This window comes from Lampetra fluviatilis, chromosome 61, assembly GCF_964198595.1.
Source record: "Lampetra fluviatilis chromosome 61, kcLamFluv1.1, whole genome shotgun sequence".
Taxonomy (NCBI): domain Eukaryota; kingdom Metazoa; phylum Chordata; class Hyperoartia; order Petromyzontiformes; family Petromyzontidae; genus Lampetra; species Lampetra fluviatilis.
The window spans coordinates 5,979,537-5,997,862 of NC_136335.1; the positions used below are offsets into that span (position 1 = coordinate 5,979,537).

The following is an 18,326-nucleotide window of genomic DNA, read 5'->3' on the forward strand; positions in this document are numbered from 1 at the left end:
TGCAGCTGTGCCGGAACAGGTGGGTCGGGTTCGCGGCCATACATAAGAAAGAATGGTGAAAATCCCGTCGCAGCATGGGGAGCCAATCTGTATGCCGCTAGAACCCCTTGAATTTGTAAGTCCCAATCAGTCTGTGAGTCCGAGACTTGCTGCGACAACATAGACGAGATGGTGCGATGCAGACGCTCGACCATCCCGTCCGTTTGCGGGTGATAAGGAGAGGTTCGAATTTTTTTCGTTCCTAGGAGATCACAGACTTGTTTTAGGAGTTTCCCGGAAAAATTTCTACCCTGGTCGGTCAACAACCGCTCCGGGGCACCTTTGTCCATGACATAACCTTGGACAAAGGCGTCGACGATGGCTGCTGCCGACTGATTCGCCAGGGGCCAGGCCATAGGCCAGCGCGTAAAATATTCGACCCCAGTAAGCAAATATTTATTTCCCCTGGGGGTGGCGGGGAATGGCCCCAGAATGTCCAGTGCGACCAGTTCATTTATTCTGGAGACCTGGATGGACTGCAAGGGCGGGTTCGACTCCCGTGCTGGTGGTTTGCGCTGCGCACACTGAGGGCATGCCGCCAACAGATCAGCGACATCCCTAGTCATGCCCGGCCAAAAATAATTCAGCTGGAGCAAGGCGAGTGTTTTCTGGGTACCTAGGTGGAGGAGGCGCTCATGAGCAGCCCACACCACCTTACCCCGTAGGCCAGAAGGGACCACCAGCCGGTGACGCTGGGATTTCCCGTCCCAATGCATAAGCAAGCCCGCATGGGTTTCCCATGCGTCGGCATGACCCGTCAAACGCCCCCTCTCCCCGGCGCGACGACGCAACGCGAGGAGAGAGGCATCCTCCAACTGGAGGCGCCCCCATTCATCAACGGGCAATCCAAGCAGGGAATCTCTCCCCTGTTCGGCGATATCAATGGGGACTACCGTTTCATCGTCGGCGGCCGCCGCCAGGACCGGAACCATCATGTCCCCTACTGGCTTGCAACGCCCCGACCCCAGGAGGCATGCGCATTCGGAGGCGGTTGGCATCCGTGACAGAGCGTCAGCGTTGGTGTGGCGAACGCCCTTACGATAAGTGGTTTCAAAACTGAAATCCTGGAGGACCTCCAGCCATCGGGACAATTGTCCCGATGGCTGTTGAACCTTCAGGGCGTACTGCAGTGCCGCATGATCTGTGCGGACGGTGAAATGCCGACCGTACAGATATGGGCGATACTGTTGGATGAAATAGACAATTGCCAACAGTTCCCTACGGGTGACACAATATCTTTGCTCCGTTGGAGACAACACCCGACTGCCGTACGCGACCACCCGTTCCACGCCGTCAACCACCTGGGAAAGCACGCCTCCAATACCCGTGTTGCTCGCGTCGGTGTCGAGCAAAAACGGCCTCGAAAAATCTGGGTAAATCAAGGGAGGAGCCTTCACCAGCGCGTCCCGAAGGGAGCAGAAAGCAGCTTCCTCATCCTGACCCCAGTGGAACCGGACCCCTTTAGATGTTAACGCGTGTAGGGGTTTTGCAATTGTTGCAAAATTAGCGACGAAGCGTCGGTAATATGATGCGAAGCCAATAAAACTCCTGACCTCTCCCACCGTGGTTGGAGTCGGCCAGGAGCTGACACACTGCGTTTTGGCGGGATCGGTAGCAATACCCGAGCGCCCTACGATGTGCCCCAAATAACGCACCGACTCGCGTAACAAATGGCATTTCTGGGGCTTAAATTTCAAATTAGCAGCCCGCATCTTTAGGAAAACCGCCCGCAACCTCTGGAGATGTTCGTCAAAAGTTTTACCAAAGACAATAACGTCATCCAAATAAATCAGGCACGACTCCCATTGCAACCCAGCCAAAACCAATTCCATCAATCGCTGGAAAGTTGCCGGCGCTGAGTGTAAGCCCATCGGCAACCGGTTGAATTGGAACAGGCCGTGCGGTGTACGGAAAGCAGTTTTAGGCTTAGAATCATCGTCCAGAGGAAGCTGCCAGAATCCCGAAAGTAAATCTAGTGTGGAGAAGAATCGCGCTCCCGCCAAAGCGTCCAGCGATTCGTCCATCCGTGGGAGCGGGTATGCGTCGGCAACCGAAATTTTATTAAGGCGCCGAAAATCCACGCAAAACCGCAACGAGCCGTCCTGCTTTTTAACCAGGACGATCGGCGCTCCCCACGGGCTGGTGGAGGGAGAAATGATGTCGGCGGCTAACATGTCATCAACAGCCGATTTGACATGGTCCTTTTCGGCGGGACTTAACCGAAACGGATTTTGGCGAATTGGCGCGCTGTCACCCGTGTCAATATGGTGACGCAGCAGGTGAGTGCAACCCAAATCATATTTATCACGACTGAAAACGTCGGAAAATTCCCTCAGTAGCCTTCTAAGCTGTTGGCGCTCTGAATTTGTCAGGTCCGTCGATTCCGCACAAAGCGCGTCGAGCCACCCTTCATCGCTGTCCGAATGTGGGAGCATCCGGGAAGCAGAGCCAACGTGGTTCGCGACAGGTACCTCGCAGGGCATCGGCGTCGCATGCGCGAGCACCGTCCCTTGAGGAACCACCACCGTCTGCGATCCCACATTGAGGACCGCGATGAAAGGGTCCCCGTCCCCTCTTACAACGGTCTGGGCCGGAATCAAATGAGGTCCATTAACCCCGGCCCTAGACGGTCCCAGCAAAACACCCTGATCCCCTATGCCCTTAGCGAAGGGCTTACGAAGTTTCAGAGGCACTAGCATTTGAGCTCCCGGCGGCACACGAACAGTCTTAACAACGAACGCCGGTACCGTCGCGAACGCCGTCGGAGCCGCCGCAGGGGATGGAAGGAACGCCATGCGCCGCCCCGACGGAAGCTCAATGCATCCTTGGTCGATCAAAATACGAATGGGCATTTTGCCTAAGAAATCCGTCCCCAGCAGGCACGGAACCGCCAGCGAGGAGGAAACGAAAATCGGCCCCGACAATTTGATGTCCCCAATAGAAATTTGCGCTCGAATCTGTCCCATGATGCCGAGAGAGCCCCCGTTAGCGGCATAGAATGGGACGTTAACCGGCATTAAAGGCCGGCTTTGTACGGGCAGAATATTGTAAATTAATTCCGAAATGATTGTCGCCGATGCCCCCGTATCGACCAAGATGCGTACTTCTACCCCGTCAATGTGTCCGACCACGGCCGACGACCCTGACGACGCGGCTACCACGCGATGGGCCAACACGGACCACTGTTTGGGCTCGATTTGAGTCCCCGCAGTGATCCGCGTTGGCCCCTTGCAACGCGACATCGGCCCCCCGTTTGTTGTGGTGCGAGAGTGTGCAACGGGTGGGTGCTTTGGCCAAGCATGTGTGGTGCCGCGACTCGCCGGATCATGTTGCTGGAGCTTGGGAAGAGGAGGGCCGGCGTCCCGTCGAGGCGTCGTCCCGCGCTGTCGCGGAGAGCGGCACCCCGAGGCGACGTGGCCCCGGACGCCGCAGTTGAAACACCGCGGGAGCCCCGGTGGAGACGATGGGCGGTTGAAACGGCTTGACCCGTCCCGGGCCGACCGTACTTCTTGCGCCTGTTGCCGTCGATGGTCGACGGCGAAGAGCTCCTCCGTCGGAAGGGTGGCTGCAGCCACCGCACGCCCTGCCGATGCCCTGCTGGCTTTCCGCCGCAGGGACAGAAGGTTGGCGTGAAGGAGGCGCGCCGCCTGGAGAGAGGTCATCTCAGCGTCCTCCTGTGCGACGACAGCGATGTCCAGGTCGTCTGCCAGGAGGAGTATTTTCTCCGTGACCATCGCGTCCACGCCGTCATCGTCCATACGGGGAAAAGCCGTCTTAGCCAGCGCTAGGAGGCTCGTCCTGTATGCCAGGGGCGACTCCTTTTCACCCCGCTTGCGCTCGTAGAACTGCTCTCTGCATTCTGCTGAAGGTCCATAGACCCCGGCCAGCAGTTGTAGCGCCTTCGGCAGAGTAGACCGCTTCTCTTTCGGCGCCGATGTGAGGGCGGCGAGCGCGTCTGCGTCGAGGAGCGCCGGCAGCGCGCAGAGGGCTTCATCGTCGGACCACCTTGCCATTTCTTGGTGGGCGATGAAGCGTCGCTGGAAGCCGCCCCAGTCGCCCTCTGCACCAACAAATTCTTTCAGCGGAGGCAGCCGTTGTTGCAGCGCAGCGATCGCCTTGGAAGTCTGCAGGCTCTTATTCCCGGGACTCGGCTGTGCGTCGGCGCGAATGGCAGATGGAATCGCCTGTCGCCGATGTGATGACGCTCCCTCCGCTGGTGATGACGCAGCTGTCCCAGCGAGAGCGGTGTCGGACCCAAGGTTGAGCCCGGCCACGCCCTCTGCAGCTGCCGTAACGATGGCGGGAAATTCAAAGTTGGAGTCTTCAGAAATGGCGGGAAGGCGCTCAGGTCGACGACTCCCCTCGCCCCGTGGTGGACCACCAGCCCCCAGCCGCGTGATGTTTTCCAGCGTGGCGGCAGCGGCGTACAGTAGCTCCGCCAGTCTCTCGTGAGCCAGCCGTAGCGCGTCTGGCTGCGGCCCCTCCTCATGCCGATGCCCCGGTAGGAACGCGTCGGCCCCCGGCTGTGCCATGTCTTGGTGAGCTGTCTCGGGCTCAATGACTTCAGCAGTGTCCTCCTCCGGTACTCTGGCTCGAGCTGTCTGGCGTGTTTCCATGTCCGTAGTTCTTCTGACACCAGATGAAGTACCGGTAATTACGCTGGACACCCAGGTTGAGGCACACGTATGTTTATTCAAGCTTGTCGGTACAGGACAGCACTAGAGGGGGTAGCGGCCCCCTCACCCGGATAACTGGGGATACACCCTAGCTAGTCCTGACCTACTCCCAAGTCCTCCACTAACGGGCTAGGGGAGGCTAACTGGCCCGACACTGGTGAGTCGGGCTACGGTCTCCGGAGTCCCAGGGTACTGACCCTGGTTCACGGAACCACGCCTCTGGCTCGATCCTCCGCAGCCCTTACAAGGGCGGCGTCGAGGGGAGTCCAGGGCTTCTAACTAGAAGATCTTCCTTCTTCCTCCTTCGTTCCCAGACTGAGCCACGAGCTCTCTCTGTCCTCCCCCTTTATACCCCCCGTCAGGATCCCAACCCCCCAGGCTGCCTGATGCGGACGTCGCTGCGGGCACCCCACCCCCGTGTACTCCCGGAGCTCCGCCCACTGTGTTTATTCCCCGTTGGATCCCATGCACCTACAGCCCTCCCGTAACAACCCTACAGTAGTGTAAAGTGTATTAGTGTATAGTAATGTAATAGTGTATAGTGTCGTAGTGAATATTAGTGTAGTAGTGTAGTAGTGTATATTAGTGTTGTTGTGTATATTAGTGTAGTAGTGTATAGTGTAGTGGTGCTGGAGTCTGTCACCAGGAGGTGTGGACCGCCACCACTCAACACGCTGCTGCTGCCGCGACCGTCACCAGGATACGCGGACTGAGAAACGAACGAACGGACGAACTATTGGCTGCAAATTCTATGGTTTCAGCTATGGTTTCACTCTGGGTAGTTTCATCAGCTGGCCGAGACCGATTGGTTGTGACCTTGGATGAGGTCCCTGGGGTGGGCGCCCCTCCACCGCAGTGGAAGAACTTTCGGCTCATCTTGCAGACAGATGGCAAGCCCATGGGTTCATAGGGCAGAAGATCAGTTGCACGGAAGGTTCTCGTGCCAAAGAGATGGGACCACGTGCACTCTTCACTCACTCCCTGATCCAGCAGATGTTTCTCCTTGGGCCCGGCGTACATCCGTGATGTTGCGTGGATGCACGCCGATGCCAGAACAGCATGTAGGTGATTGCAAGCCCATGGGCTGCGCAGAAGTCTGGCAGCTTCCTTTTGCCGTTGAGAGCCGATGTGGCCCCATGCCTTGCATTCACTCCCGCCAAAGTACCTGCGTCATGACCCACTCGGCCATTGATTTCAATCAATGAGACGGCTCTATCTTGAGAGGCCACTTCATAGGCAATATTAAGAACCGCGAGCCACAGAAGTCGTCTGACTCACAAGCCTCGCCTGCATTATCCACTGATGTTTATCTTCGGTGGGCGCGTAGGCAGCCACTTGAATTTTGACAGCACCGCTGCCGCCGTTCCTCGCCTGGCGCTGATGAAGAGGTGGTCCCCACAATGCCACGTGAGAGCCCAGCCTCCCGCACATCACCGCCATGTAACAAGGTCCCGAGTGGAGAGTACCGGTCCATTCCTCATGGTGGCTGGAGCCTGAGCCAGTCCACTGGACATTGTTCCAGGCGGTGGCGGTCCAGCTCCCGACAGAAGAATGGCAGCCTCTCCTCCCCGGGCGAGCGTTCGGGCATTGCACGTGGCCAGCCGGAGTGAGTGGCTGTTGTTTGTGGAGGCTCCGCAGAGGGCATCGTTCAATCCACTGGCATTAACCACGTGGAGTTTGGCCGGGGAAACAGTGGCGTATTAACTACATTATCAGTGGAGTAGTAACTACATTATCAGTGGCGTAGTAACTACATCATCAGTGGTGTAGTAACTACATCATCAGCGGCGTAGTTACTACATTATCAGTGGCGTAGTAACTACATTATCAGTGGTGTAGTAACTACATTATCAGTGGTGTAGTAACTACATTATCAGTGGTGTAGTAACTACATTATCAGTGGTGTAGTAACTACATTATCAGTGGTGTAGTAACTACATTATTAGTGGCATAGTAACTACATTATCAGTGGCGTAGTAACTACATTATCAGTGGCATAGTGACTACATTTTCAGTGGTGTAGTAACTACATCATCAGTGGCGTAGTAGCTACATTATGAGTGGTGTAGTAACTACATCATCAGCGACGTACTAACTACATTATCAGTGGCATAGTGACTACATTATCAGTGATGTAGTAACTACATCATCAGTGGCATTGTAACTACATTATCAGTGGTGTAGTAACTACATTATCAGTGGTGTAGTGGCTAAATTATCAGTGGTGTAGTAACTACATTTTCAGTGGTGTAGTAACTACATTATCAGTGGCGTAGTAACTACATTATCAGTGGTGTAGTAACTACATTATCAGTGGTGTAGTAACTACATTATCAGTGGCGTAGTAACTACATTATCAGTGGTGTAGTAACTACATCATCAGTGGCGTAGTAACTACATTATCAGTGGTGTAGTAACTACATTATCAGTGGCGTAGTAACTACATTATCAGTGGTGTAGTAACTACATTATCAGTGGTGTAGTAACTACATTATCAGCGGTGTAGTGGCTACATTATCAGTGTGTAGTGACTACATTATCAGTGGCATAGTGACTACATTTTCAGTGGTGTAGTAACTACATCATCAGTGGCGTAGTAGCTACATTATCAGTGGTGTAGCAACTACATTATCAGTGGCGTAGTGACTACATTATCAGTGGTGTAGTGACTACATTATCAATGGCGTAGTAACTACATTATCAGTGGTGTAGTAACTACATTATCAGTGGTGTAGTAATTACATTATCAGCGGTGTAGTAACTACATTATCAGTAGCGTAGTAACTACATTATCAGTGGTGTAGTGGCTACATTATCAGTGGTGTACTAACTACATTATCAGTGGTGTAGTAACTACATCATCAGTGGTGTAGTAACTACATCATCAGCGGCGTAGTAACTACATTATCAGTGGTGTAGTAACTACATTATCAGTGGCGTAGTAACTACATTATCAGTGGTGTAGTAACTACATTATCAGTGGTGTAGTGGCTACATTATCAGTGGTGTAGTAACTACATTATCAGTGGTGTAGTAACTACATTATCAGTGGTGTAGTGAATACATTATCAGTGGTGTAGTAACTACATTATCAGTGGCATAGTAACTACATTATCAGTGGTGTAGTGGCTACATTATCAGTGGTGTAGTAACTACATTATCAGTGGTGTAGTAACTACATTATCAGTGGTGTAGTAACTACATTATCAGTGGTGTGGTAACTACATCATCAGTGGCGTAGTAACTACATTATGAGTGGTGTAGTAACTACATTATCAGTGGTGTAGTAACTACATTATCAGTGGTGTAGTGGCTACATTATCAGTGGTGTACTAACTACATTATCAGTGGTGTAGTAACTACATCATCAGTGGTGTAGTAACTACATCATCAGTGGTGTAGTAACTACATCATCAATGGCGTAGTTACTACATCATCAGCAGCGTAGTAACTACATTATCAGTGGCGTAGTAACTACATTATCAGTGGCATAGTAACTACATTATGAGTGGTGTAGTAACTACATTATCAGTGGTGTAGTAACTACATCATCAGTGGTATAGTAACTACATTATCAGTGGTGTAGTAACTACATCATCAGTGGCATAGTAACTACATTATCAGTGGTGTAGTAACTACATTATCAGTGGCGTAGTAACTACATTGGCAGTGGTGTAGTGGCTACATTATCAGTGGTGTAGTAACTACATTATCAGTGGTGTAGTAACTACATTATCAGTGGTGTAGTAACTACATTATCAGTGGTGTAGTAACTACATCATCAGTGGCGTAGTAACTACATTATCAGTGGTGTAGTAATTACATTATCAGTGGTGTCGTAACTACATTATCAGTGGCATAGTGACTACATTATCAGTGGCATAGTGACTACATTTTCAGTGGTGTAGTAACTACATCATCAGTGGCGTAGTAGCTACATTATCAGTGGCATAGTAACTACATTATGAGTGGTGTAGTAACTACATTATCAGTGGTGTAGTAACTACATTATCAGTGGTGTAGTAACTATTCTCTATCGGGGCTCCTCTTGGTCTCATCCACACCCTCGTAACAGTTTTCAGTTTCATTCGGCTCTTGATTCGGGTGCAACCGCAACGAACAAAAACCAAAAACATGAACTAGAAAACATCTAAAAGTGACTAAGCGCAAACAGAAAAATCCAGGAAACGCTCACGGTTTCGAACATTTAACGCTGTAGGGGGCGCTCCGTCTCCGAAAAATGCAGCCCACTGCCACTCCCTCCGGAGTAGTAGTTACCCTTTTTTGCAATCTCATTGACGAGTATCTCGTGACAAGAAATACGCCAGAAACGGGAGTTCCTTGTGAACGCATTTCCATTAAAAACAATGTCAAGCTGGGCCGGCACGAATCGTTTTAAATAATTAGTTTTTTTTTGCTATTTAAACTCTTTTTGATCAAAGCTTATGTCATCATTGTGATTGTCAAGGTTGGGGGGGAGGGGGGCAACTCGTAGATTTGTCCACTAGGGGGTGGGGGGCAGGGGGGGGGGTGAAAGGGGGTGGGGGCTAAGGCACCCCTTGCCTGTGCCCCCCCCCCCCAACGCCAGGGATGAGAGCGTGCACGGCAGCCTGGTGGGTGGCATCGCCACTCGCGTGGGTCTAAGCTCCAGGTAAAGTTCAAGCTCCAGGTAGAGTTCAAGCTCCAGGTGGGGTTCAAGCTCCAGGTAGAGTTCAAGCTCCAGGTGGGGTTCAAGCTCCAGGTAGAGTTCAAACTCCCGGTGGGGTTCAAACTCGCGGTGGGGTTCAAGCTCCCGCTAGAGTTCAAACTCCCGGTGGGGTTCAAACTCGCGGTGGGGTTCAAACGGTTGCGTTCACCCCATGACGGGGTGGAGGGGGTGAGAGGTGACCCGAGCAGAGATGCCTCAACGGCGGAGCGGGCGGGAGGGCGACGCCAAAAGCCGCGGCGTGTTGCGAAGGCGCGAGGTGGAAAGCTGCAAGCCACGTGGCAACATCGTCGTGGCCTCCGTGCCAGAGGACCACCTGGAGCCCCTCTCTGTCAGAGGGACCGCCAGGGTCCTCTTGAACGGAGGGAGGAGGGGTGGGGGAGCAGGCGGGGAACAAACGAACGAACGATCGATAGAAAGGTTCCGCCGGGAGGGAGAATGAGAACTCGCGGACGACCTCGAGTGATCGATGATGAGGACGATGATGATTATGGTGGTGGTGGTGATGGTGGTGGTGATGGTCGGGACTGATAGCGGAGGAGCAAGACGGGGGGAGGGGGGGGGGCACGGAACGAGTCGGAGCAGAGACCACCCAGGGTGGGTGAGGGAGATGGAGCGATGGAATTTGTCTGCGTGTGCAGGAGTGGGCTAGTTCACAACAACAACAATCACAACAATAATAACTCATTATATAATAAAGGGCCTTTCTCAATGAAGCATCTCAAAGCGATGTAATCTGCGTGTGCAGGTGTGGGCTAGTTCACAACAACAACAATCACAACAAAAATAATAACCTCTTATATTATGAAGTGCCTTTCCGAATGAAGCATCTCAAAGCGATGCAATCTGCGTGTGTAGGCGGGCGGGCGTTCACAACAACAACTACTAAACCAACAACAACCTCTTACATTATTCGGTACTTTTCATAGCATCTCAAAGCGCCGGCTGGAGTCAAAGCCACCGTAGGAGGATCGCGTGCGGTTCGCGAATCGTCGCTAGCAATTGCGGGGCCTTGATCCAGCGATGGATCGACCTTGACTTATAACAAATTACGAATATGGAGATGGTCTGGAGATGGTCACGAGATACCCCCTTTCAGCATTGGATGGTGCCCTGGCTGCTGATGATGATGTGCTGATGATGATGATGGGAGGACTTTATCCAACAGTGTATAGACCTTGGCTGCCGCTGATGATAATAACGATGACAGCGATGGGGCGTGATGACTTGTATTGGATTGACCCTGGCCGCTGATGATGACGAGGTGATGCTGACGGATGGGCCGCTGCCGCTGCTACTGCTGATGATAACGATGGTGCATGCTGACTTGTAAGCGAGATTGGTGGGGTGGGGGGTGGTGGGACCTTACCTGCACGCAATCCAGCAACAGCATCATCAGCAGCGGCAGCATCCGCCTCCAAGTGTCTCGCTCTCCGATCGCCATCCCCACGCCCTCCGCGAACCTAGGCAGCCACGGTTCGCATCCCCTTCCAGTTCTGCGGACGCCTCGATTCTTCCCTGTACCTCCTCCTCCTCTTCTTCCTCCTCTGTGTCTCCCTTCGTTCTTGTGATCTCTTCTCTTGATCTCTCCCTCCTCGCTCTCTCTCTCCTTCCTCTCGCTCTCTCTCCGGTGTGTGTTGCTGTCGCTGGCTCGCTCTCTTCTTGTTTTACGATCAGAGGAAACAAGAAGATGCTGGGTGTAGTCGGCACTTTGCTTCGTTCATCATTTCGTTGGTTTGTGTTTTTTCCCCCAATGCTTTGCTTTATGTGCCCCCCCCCTGTTTAAATGAAAGATTTCACGAAATATTTCACGCTCTGCTCTCCTCCTTCTTACCCCCTCCCCCTCTCTTTCTCTACCCCCCCCCCTCTCTCTACCCCCCCTCTCTCTACCCCCCCCCCTCTCTACCCCCCTCTCTATCTACCCCCTCTCTCTCTACCCCCTCTCTCTTTCTACCCCCTCTCTCTCTACCCCCCTCTCACTCTACCCCCTCTCTCTACCTCCTCTCTCTACCCCCCCTCTCTCTCTACCCCTTCTCTCTACCCCCCCCCCCTTTCTCTCTACCCCCTCTCTCCCTACTCTATATTCCCCCTGTTTTCTGTGTAATATTTGTATTTTTGTTTCTCGCTCACTCGCTCCGCCGATTAACTTTCAGCATCTCTGGGAGAGTCGCTGGAACTCAATTGGGGCAGGGAGTGGCGGGCGGGTTAGTGAACGTCCCAATACACAGCAGCAAGCCGGGCAGAAGCAGGTGGAGCGAGCCCGGCGCTTTGCGATGATGTAGCCCGAGTGTAGTGGGCAGCGCTGCTGATGATGCTGCTGATGCTGATGATGCTGATGATGCTGCTGATGCTGATGATGCTGCTGCTGATGATGCTGCTGCTGATGCTGCTGCTGATGATGATGCTGCTGCTGGAATCAGCGAAAAGTCGCACTGTCCGGACAAAGCTCCCGGGGGTCCAGCGAGCACTCTGCTGATGATGCTGCTGCTGATGATTCTGATGATGATGTTACTGCTGCTGATGATGATGCCGCTGATGATGATGTTACTGCTGCTGCTGCTGATGATGATGATGATAATGTTACTGCTGCTGATGATAATGCTGCTGGAATCAGCGAACAGCCGCACTCTTTGGACAGAGTTCCCGGAGTCCAGCGAGCCGTCTGCTGCTGATGATGATGCTGATGATGATGCTGATCCTGCTGCTGCTGGAATCACGCGAAAAGACGTTCCGGACAGAGCTCTCGGGGTCCAGCGAGCCGTCTGCTGCTGATGCTGATGATGCTGCTGATGATGCTGCTGCTGATGCTGCTGCTAGCGATGCTGACGCTGCTGCTGGCGATGCTGCTGATGATGATGATGATTCTGCTGCTGACAATGGTGATCCTGATGCTGCTGCTGGAATCACACGAATAGACGCTCAGGACAGAGCTCCCAGGGTCCAGCGGATCCGTCTGCTGCTGCTGATGATGAGAGTGGGTAATGGGAGTGGTGTGGGCGCGCGTGCGTGGTTATGGCCGCGCGCGCGTGTGTGCGTGTGTGTGCGTATGAGCGCGCGTGTGAGCGCGCGTGTGTGTGCGTGTGAGCGCGTGCGTGTGTGTGCGTGCGTGTGTGTGTGAGCGCGCATGTGTGTGTGCGTGTGAGCGCGTGCGTGTGTGTGCGTGCGTGTGTGTGTGAGCGCGCGTGTGTGTGCGTGTGAGCGCGTGCGTGTGTGTGCGTGTGTGTGCGTGTGAGCGCGCGTGTGTGTGCGTGTGAGCGCGTGCGTGTGTGCGCGTGCGTGTGTGTGTGAGCGCGCATGTGTGTGTGCGCGTGTGTGTGCGCGTGTGTGTGTGTGCGTGCGCGTGTGTGTGCGCGTGTGTGTGTGTGTGCGTGCGTGTGTGCGTGCGCGTGTGTGCGTGCGCGTGCGTGTGTGTGCGCGTGCGTGTGTGTGTGAACGCGCATGTGTGTGTGCGCGTGTGTGTGTGTGCGCGTGTGTGCGCGTGTGTGTGTGCGCGTGCGTGTGTGTGCACGTGCGTGCGTGTGCGTGTGCGTGCGTGTGTGCGTCCAAATAGGCACGCGTATGCGATTCGATACGAGTGGGTTGTGTATGTGTGTGTGCGCCTAGGTCGACTCAGACTTAAATAGGTAGCACCCGGTGAGGTGTGCAAACAATCGGCACCGGGGAGACAAAGGCGGCCGGGCGTGGGTGGCGTTGGCCATCCCTGACACCTCGTTCCCGTCTCAATAGGTGCTCGCGAACAGCACTTGCCCCTGCAGTCTGTTAAGGCTATACGGGGGATCTTTGTCTATGAGTTAATGTGCGTGTCTCTTATTCGATCTATGTGCGTATTTATTTGTGTCTGTGCGTATGTATATATATGTACCTATGTGTAAATGTATGTCTCTCTATGTCTGTGTCTCCCTATCTGAATGTCTCTATACATATGTCTGTGTGTCTATAAATGCGCGTGCCTCTCTAACTGTATGTCTATGTGTATGTTTATGTATGCGTGTTAGAGTTGTGTGTGTGTGTCATCCTCGTCTGATCCTGTGACTCGTACGTGGCACACTCTCACTCACACTCACCCACTCACACTCACCCACACTCACTCACCCATATTCACCCACACACTCACACATTCACCTGCACTCACCCAATAACTCACTCACCCATGCACTCACTCATTCACCCACGCAATCACCTACGCACTCACTAACTCACTCTCTCACGCACTCACTCACTCACGCACCCACTCACTCATTCACCCACGCACTCACTCATTCACCCACGCAATAACCTACGCACTCACTCATTCACCCACGCAATCACACACACACTCACTCATTCACCCACGCACTCACTCATTCACCCACGCACTCACTCATTCACCCACACTCACCCACGCACTCACTCATTCACCCACACAATCACCCACGCACTCACCTAACACAACTCACCAACACACACTCGCTCACTCTTGCTCTCACCCACTCTCAACACTCACACTCACTCACCCACTCACCCCCACACTCTCGACACTCACTCGCCCACACTCACCCACCCACTCTCTACACTCACATTCACTCACCCACACTCACTCACTCTCAACACACACACACTCTCACACACACTCTCACACACACTCTCACACACACACTCAACACACTCACACCCTCACACACATTCACACACACTCACTCTCAACACTCACTCTCAACAAACACACACTCAACACACAATCAACACACACTCACACGGACTCACCCGCTCGCTCTCTTCCCACTCGCTCGCTCACGGCCACGGCTGAGAGTGAACGGCTGCGCGCGCGCGCCGCTCGCCTCGCAGCCCAAGACCGCAGCCTCAGACGGCGCTCAGAGACTCGGGGAGGGGAGGGGCGGGGGGGAGGGAGGGGGGAGGAAAGGAGAGCGAGGGGGGAGGGAGGAGAGGGAGGGGGTCGGATGGAGAGAGAGGGTGATAAGAGAGGAGACGGGGAGAGGGAGACACGCGGAGGGGAGAGGGGGAGAGGGAGGGGCGGGAGGGGGGAGAGGGAGGGGGAGAGAGAGAGAGGGGCAGGAGGAGGAGAAAGAGTGGGGGGAGAGGGAGGGGGGAGGGGAGGGGGGAGAGGGAGTGGGGGAGATGGGAGGGGGAGGAGAGAGAGGGGCAGAGGGAGTGGGGGGGAGAGGGAGTGGGGGGAGAGGGAGGGGGGGAGAGAGCGGGAGGGGGTGAGAGGGAGGGGGAGATGGGAGGGGGAGGAGAGGGAGGGGGTGTGGAGAGGGAGGGGGGAGGAGAGGGAGGGGGAGGAGAGAGAGGGGGAGAGGAGAGGAAGGAAAGGAATGGGGGGGGGATGGAGGTTGGATGAGAGATAAGAGGTGGAATGAGGAAGGTTTTGGAGAGATGGAGGAGATGGAGGAGGAGGGTAATGGGGGAGAGGGGACGAAGAGACGAGGAGGGGGGATTGGGGGGAGAGGGGGCGGGTGCGACTGGGGATTTGAAGGGAGGGGCGAGAGGGAGACACGGACGGAGGGAGATGGAGAGGGGGGAGGGAGTGAGATGGAGAGGGGGGAGGCATGGGGTGAGTGGTGCAGTGGGGAGGGTAACAGAGGACAGGAGAGGGGATGGCGATGGGGTGGCGAGGGAGGTCGTGGTGGGGGTGGCGAGAGTGGTGGCGGGGGGTGGTTGTGTGGGTGAAGTTTATCCCCATCGCATGCCTGGTGGGTGATTTTTATCTTCTCATCGTGAACTCCATGCATCGAGGTGACCTCCCTCCACTCCCTCCCTCCACTCCCTCCCTTTTTCTCTATCCACGAGTCGTGAGCTGATTAAAAAAAACGTTCCAACGATCATCGCGAGACTCAAGTCGCCTCTTCCCGCATCGCGCTCGAACAAACGGTGCCGCGGATGCGCGACCGTTGATGGTCGTGACAGTCGTAGACAACTTCTCGTTGCTTCAAGACGAAGACGATTGTGTCTGACGAGCGAGACTGGAGACGGAACGACACCCGACGGAGGAGAACCCGCCGCGCGGAGATGGAGCGAGAGATTGGACGAGGCCGACGGATTGTGGAATCCCAGGAGCCGGTAGGGATTACGACATCGCGGAGGGGAGGTATTCATCCAGCAGTGGGTAGAGCGTGACCATTGCGGATGGTCGGGGTTCATCTAGCAGTGGAGATGACTATGGGACATGATGGCGAACAAAATTAAGGTTGTTAGGTTAGATCGCGTCAGTATAAATGTGTGCGTCGTAACCCTCCACCACCCGACACATCCAATTAGTAAGGGTTTTGTCACATAAACAACGCGCCAAAAGTATAGTGCAGTGTGTAATGTAGTGTATAGTGGTGTAGTGTACTACTTCAGCCCACAACATTTCCAATTTGAGTAGGACGACGTTTCGCTGATAATTACATTGAGCATCATCGGGCGATTTGCCAGAATAGTGATGATGACCGTAATGAAAGCAGACCGTTCAACTTGGAACACAGTTTTATCATTTTGGTTTGCAGTATTTTGATGAAATCAAACTCGGTTAATCTAATCACTGATCGTGAAGTGTCAGCCTTCGTTAAGCGGAACAAGTTCAAGATTCAAGTTTATTTTGCATTCACCATAAGTGAGACCTCGAAAGGACGGGATGAGTCTCATTCGGAAGAGTGGCCGAATTGGTGGGTTAATTAGTAGGTGGATGAGTGAATTAGTGGTTGGGTGAGTGAGTGAATGAGTGGGTGAGTCTGTGGGTGAGTGGGTGGGTGGGTTAATGAGTGGGTGAGTGAATGGGTGGATGGTTGGGTGAGTGAATTAGTGGGTGAGTGGGTGAATGAGTGGGTGAGTGAATGAGTGGGTGAGTGAATGAGTGGTTGAGTGAGTGGGTGGGTTAATGAGTGGGTGAGGTAATGAGTGGGTGGTTGGGTGAGTGAATGAGTGGGTGGGAGAGTGAATGAGTGGGTGAGTGAGTGGGTGGGTGGGTGGGTTGATGAGTGGGTGAGTGAATGGGTGGGTGGGTGGTTGTGTGAGTGAATGAGTGGGTGAGTGAATGGGTGGGTGGGTGGTTGCGTGAGTGAATGAGTGGGTGAGTGAATTAGTGGGTGAGTGGGTTAATGAGTGGGTGAGTGAACGCGCGGGTGAGCGGGTGAACGAGTGGCATGGTGATGGAGTGAGATGCTGAGTTGGGTGGCTTCCCGCTTCAAGTGTATTTCGTTTGAAACAGGTAAAAACTCCAGAGCCCAGGATGAGCTTTAATTGCCCAGGTGACCTTGGGGCGGTTATCCATCTGTCAGTCGGGGAGCAGTGATTGCTGGTGGGTGATGCTGTTGTTGTGTCGACTGTCTAAGAGGGTGGGGAGGGGGGGGGGTCTTGAAATGTCCACCGTGAGACGGCGCATGTAGCAGTCGCATGATGGCTGTCGACGTGGTCTGTTTTGCTATGACGCCGCGTGTTTCTTCAACGGTTTAACTTAACTTGATTCCTCTGTTTGTCGTGGTCAAATCTTGTAATCAAAATTTAGTCCAATTCCCGCTGTCCAATCAATTCTATATTTTGCACACGGCACTCAGATCCGGTGACAATGCATGCCTGTATCGAAATCGGCATAAATTGATCAATTAATTCGATACTTTAAAGCAGTTAACATTTTGTATGGACGCCTTATTATTTATGTATATATTTGTGTGTAGGTCAAAAACGCCGCGGTCCCTAAACTGTGGAATCGGCTCGCACACAACGCAGGTGCCACGTGCCCCAGGCGCCATTGACGTCCTTCTCCACCGTGAGTTAAACGAAGTTGTTAATGAAACCGTTGTTTTTTTTACTTTTTTAAAGGAGTTTATTTCGTAACGCGAATTGAATAAATAACGCGATTTCATGTATTGGGGAACAGATTTTTTTAAAATCAATATGTATATACCGCAGCAGCGGATAGATTCTCACGCGATCGAGTGAACGGAACTACGTTGTGCGGTGAAACGGTTACCTCAGCGTAGCATCATCATCTTCACCACACGCAAGGCATTGGGATACTGCTGGATGCTTCCTGACCAGTGGTTCTGAGCGTTTTTCACTGCAGCCTTACACCCCATTGGTTCTCAATCGTAAAAAAACAAGTAATAATGTTGACAACTACATCGGGTTTGACGAAATAAAGCGGTGTGCTCTCGCTAAGCTGTCCCTACCTGAAGACGGACGCTTGTGTTGCGCCCGAAACGTCGTGATTTAATTAATTAATTTATTTTTCCTACGTGACTTTACCGAAAAAACCAACGAGTATGAATCCTTGCAGTCACGAACACTTCAAATCTAGAAGGTAAGCTGTAACGTACGTTGCCCCATGCTTAATTTGCGTCGTCGATTATTTCACTTCTAAACAAAACAAAATCTGGCCGTGTCTCGCCACACCCCCAGAAAGGGCATCTCGCAACTCCAGGTGAAGAAGGAAAAGAAGAAGAACCATTGATCGAGATGCCACCCACGCGCCTCAGCCTTTCTTGAGCCCTGCTTCCCACCGCGGTATTAACCAGGGCGGCGGCTGGAGTCGAACCGCGTGGCCACTGCAACGAGACGGGCTGGGACATCCCGCGTCAGCACATCGGGAGTCCGCGAGACATTCGCGATATGAATGTCTCGCGATACGACATCAATTAACGGCGATAATCGCCGTGTACACTTGTATCGGATAGGTCGCTGTTGTTGCTGTTGTTGTTTGTTGTTGTTAGGGTTTTGCTGTACGTCGAGTGCACAATGATTGGTGCTAATGACACCTTCTCGATACCACTCACGCACAACATTGCTCAAGTTCTTCACGCCCAGAAGGACGGGCCGTGGGGCTGATAGGATGTGTCAAAAATATTTAAACTTGTATTTTTTATTAATGTCACTGCTGCTGCTGCTGCTGATGTCGCTGATGATGATGACGATGATGATGACGTAGATGA

General features: G+C 53.2%; 1 protein-coding gene and 1 long non-coding RNA gene across 2 annotated transcripts in view; one reads left to right on the forward strand and one right to left on the reverse strand.

Moving 5' to 3' along the window:
• The window catches only part of LOC144951307 (noelin-like), a 37,654-nt gene extending 23,479 nt beyond the window's left edge, over positions 1–14,175 (reverse strand). Inside the window, exons 1-2 of the mRNA XM_078881514.1 lie at positions 14,164–14,175; positions 10,790–10,883 (exon numbers count right to left, since the gene is read on the reverse strand). Of these exons, the coding sequence (XP_078737640.1) occupies positions 10,790–10,864 (75 nt within the window). The 5' untranslated portion in view covers positions 10,865–10,883; positions 14,164–14,175. The remainder of the gene's footprint in view (positions 1–10,789; positions 10,884–14,163) is intronic.
• A 1,240-nt stretch (positions 14,176–15,415) lies between these two features.
• LOC144951308 (uncharacterized) lies at positions 15,416–17,842 on the forward strand. The gene is made up of 3 exons (XR_013640469.1): positions 15,416–15,477; positions 17,073–17,164; positions 17,797–17,842. It is a non-coding gene; the product is annotated as an uncharacterized LOC144951308 (long non-coding RNA).
• Positions 17,843–18,326: the final 484 nt, after the last annotated feature.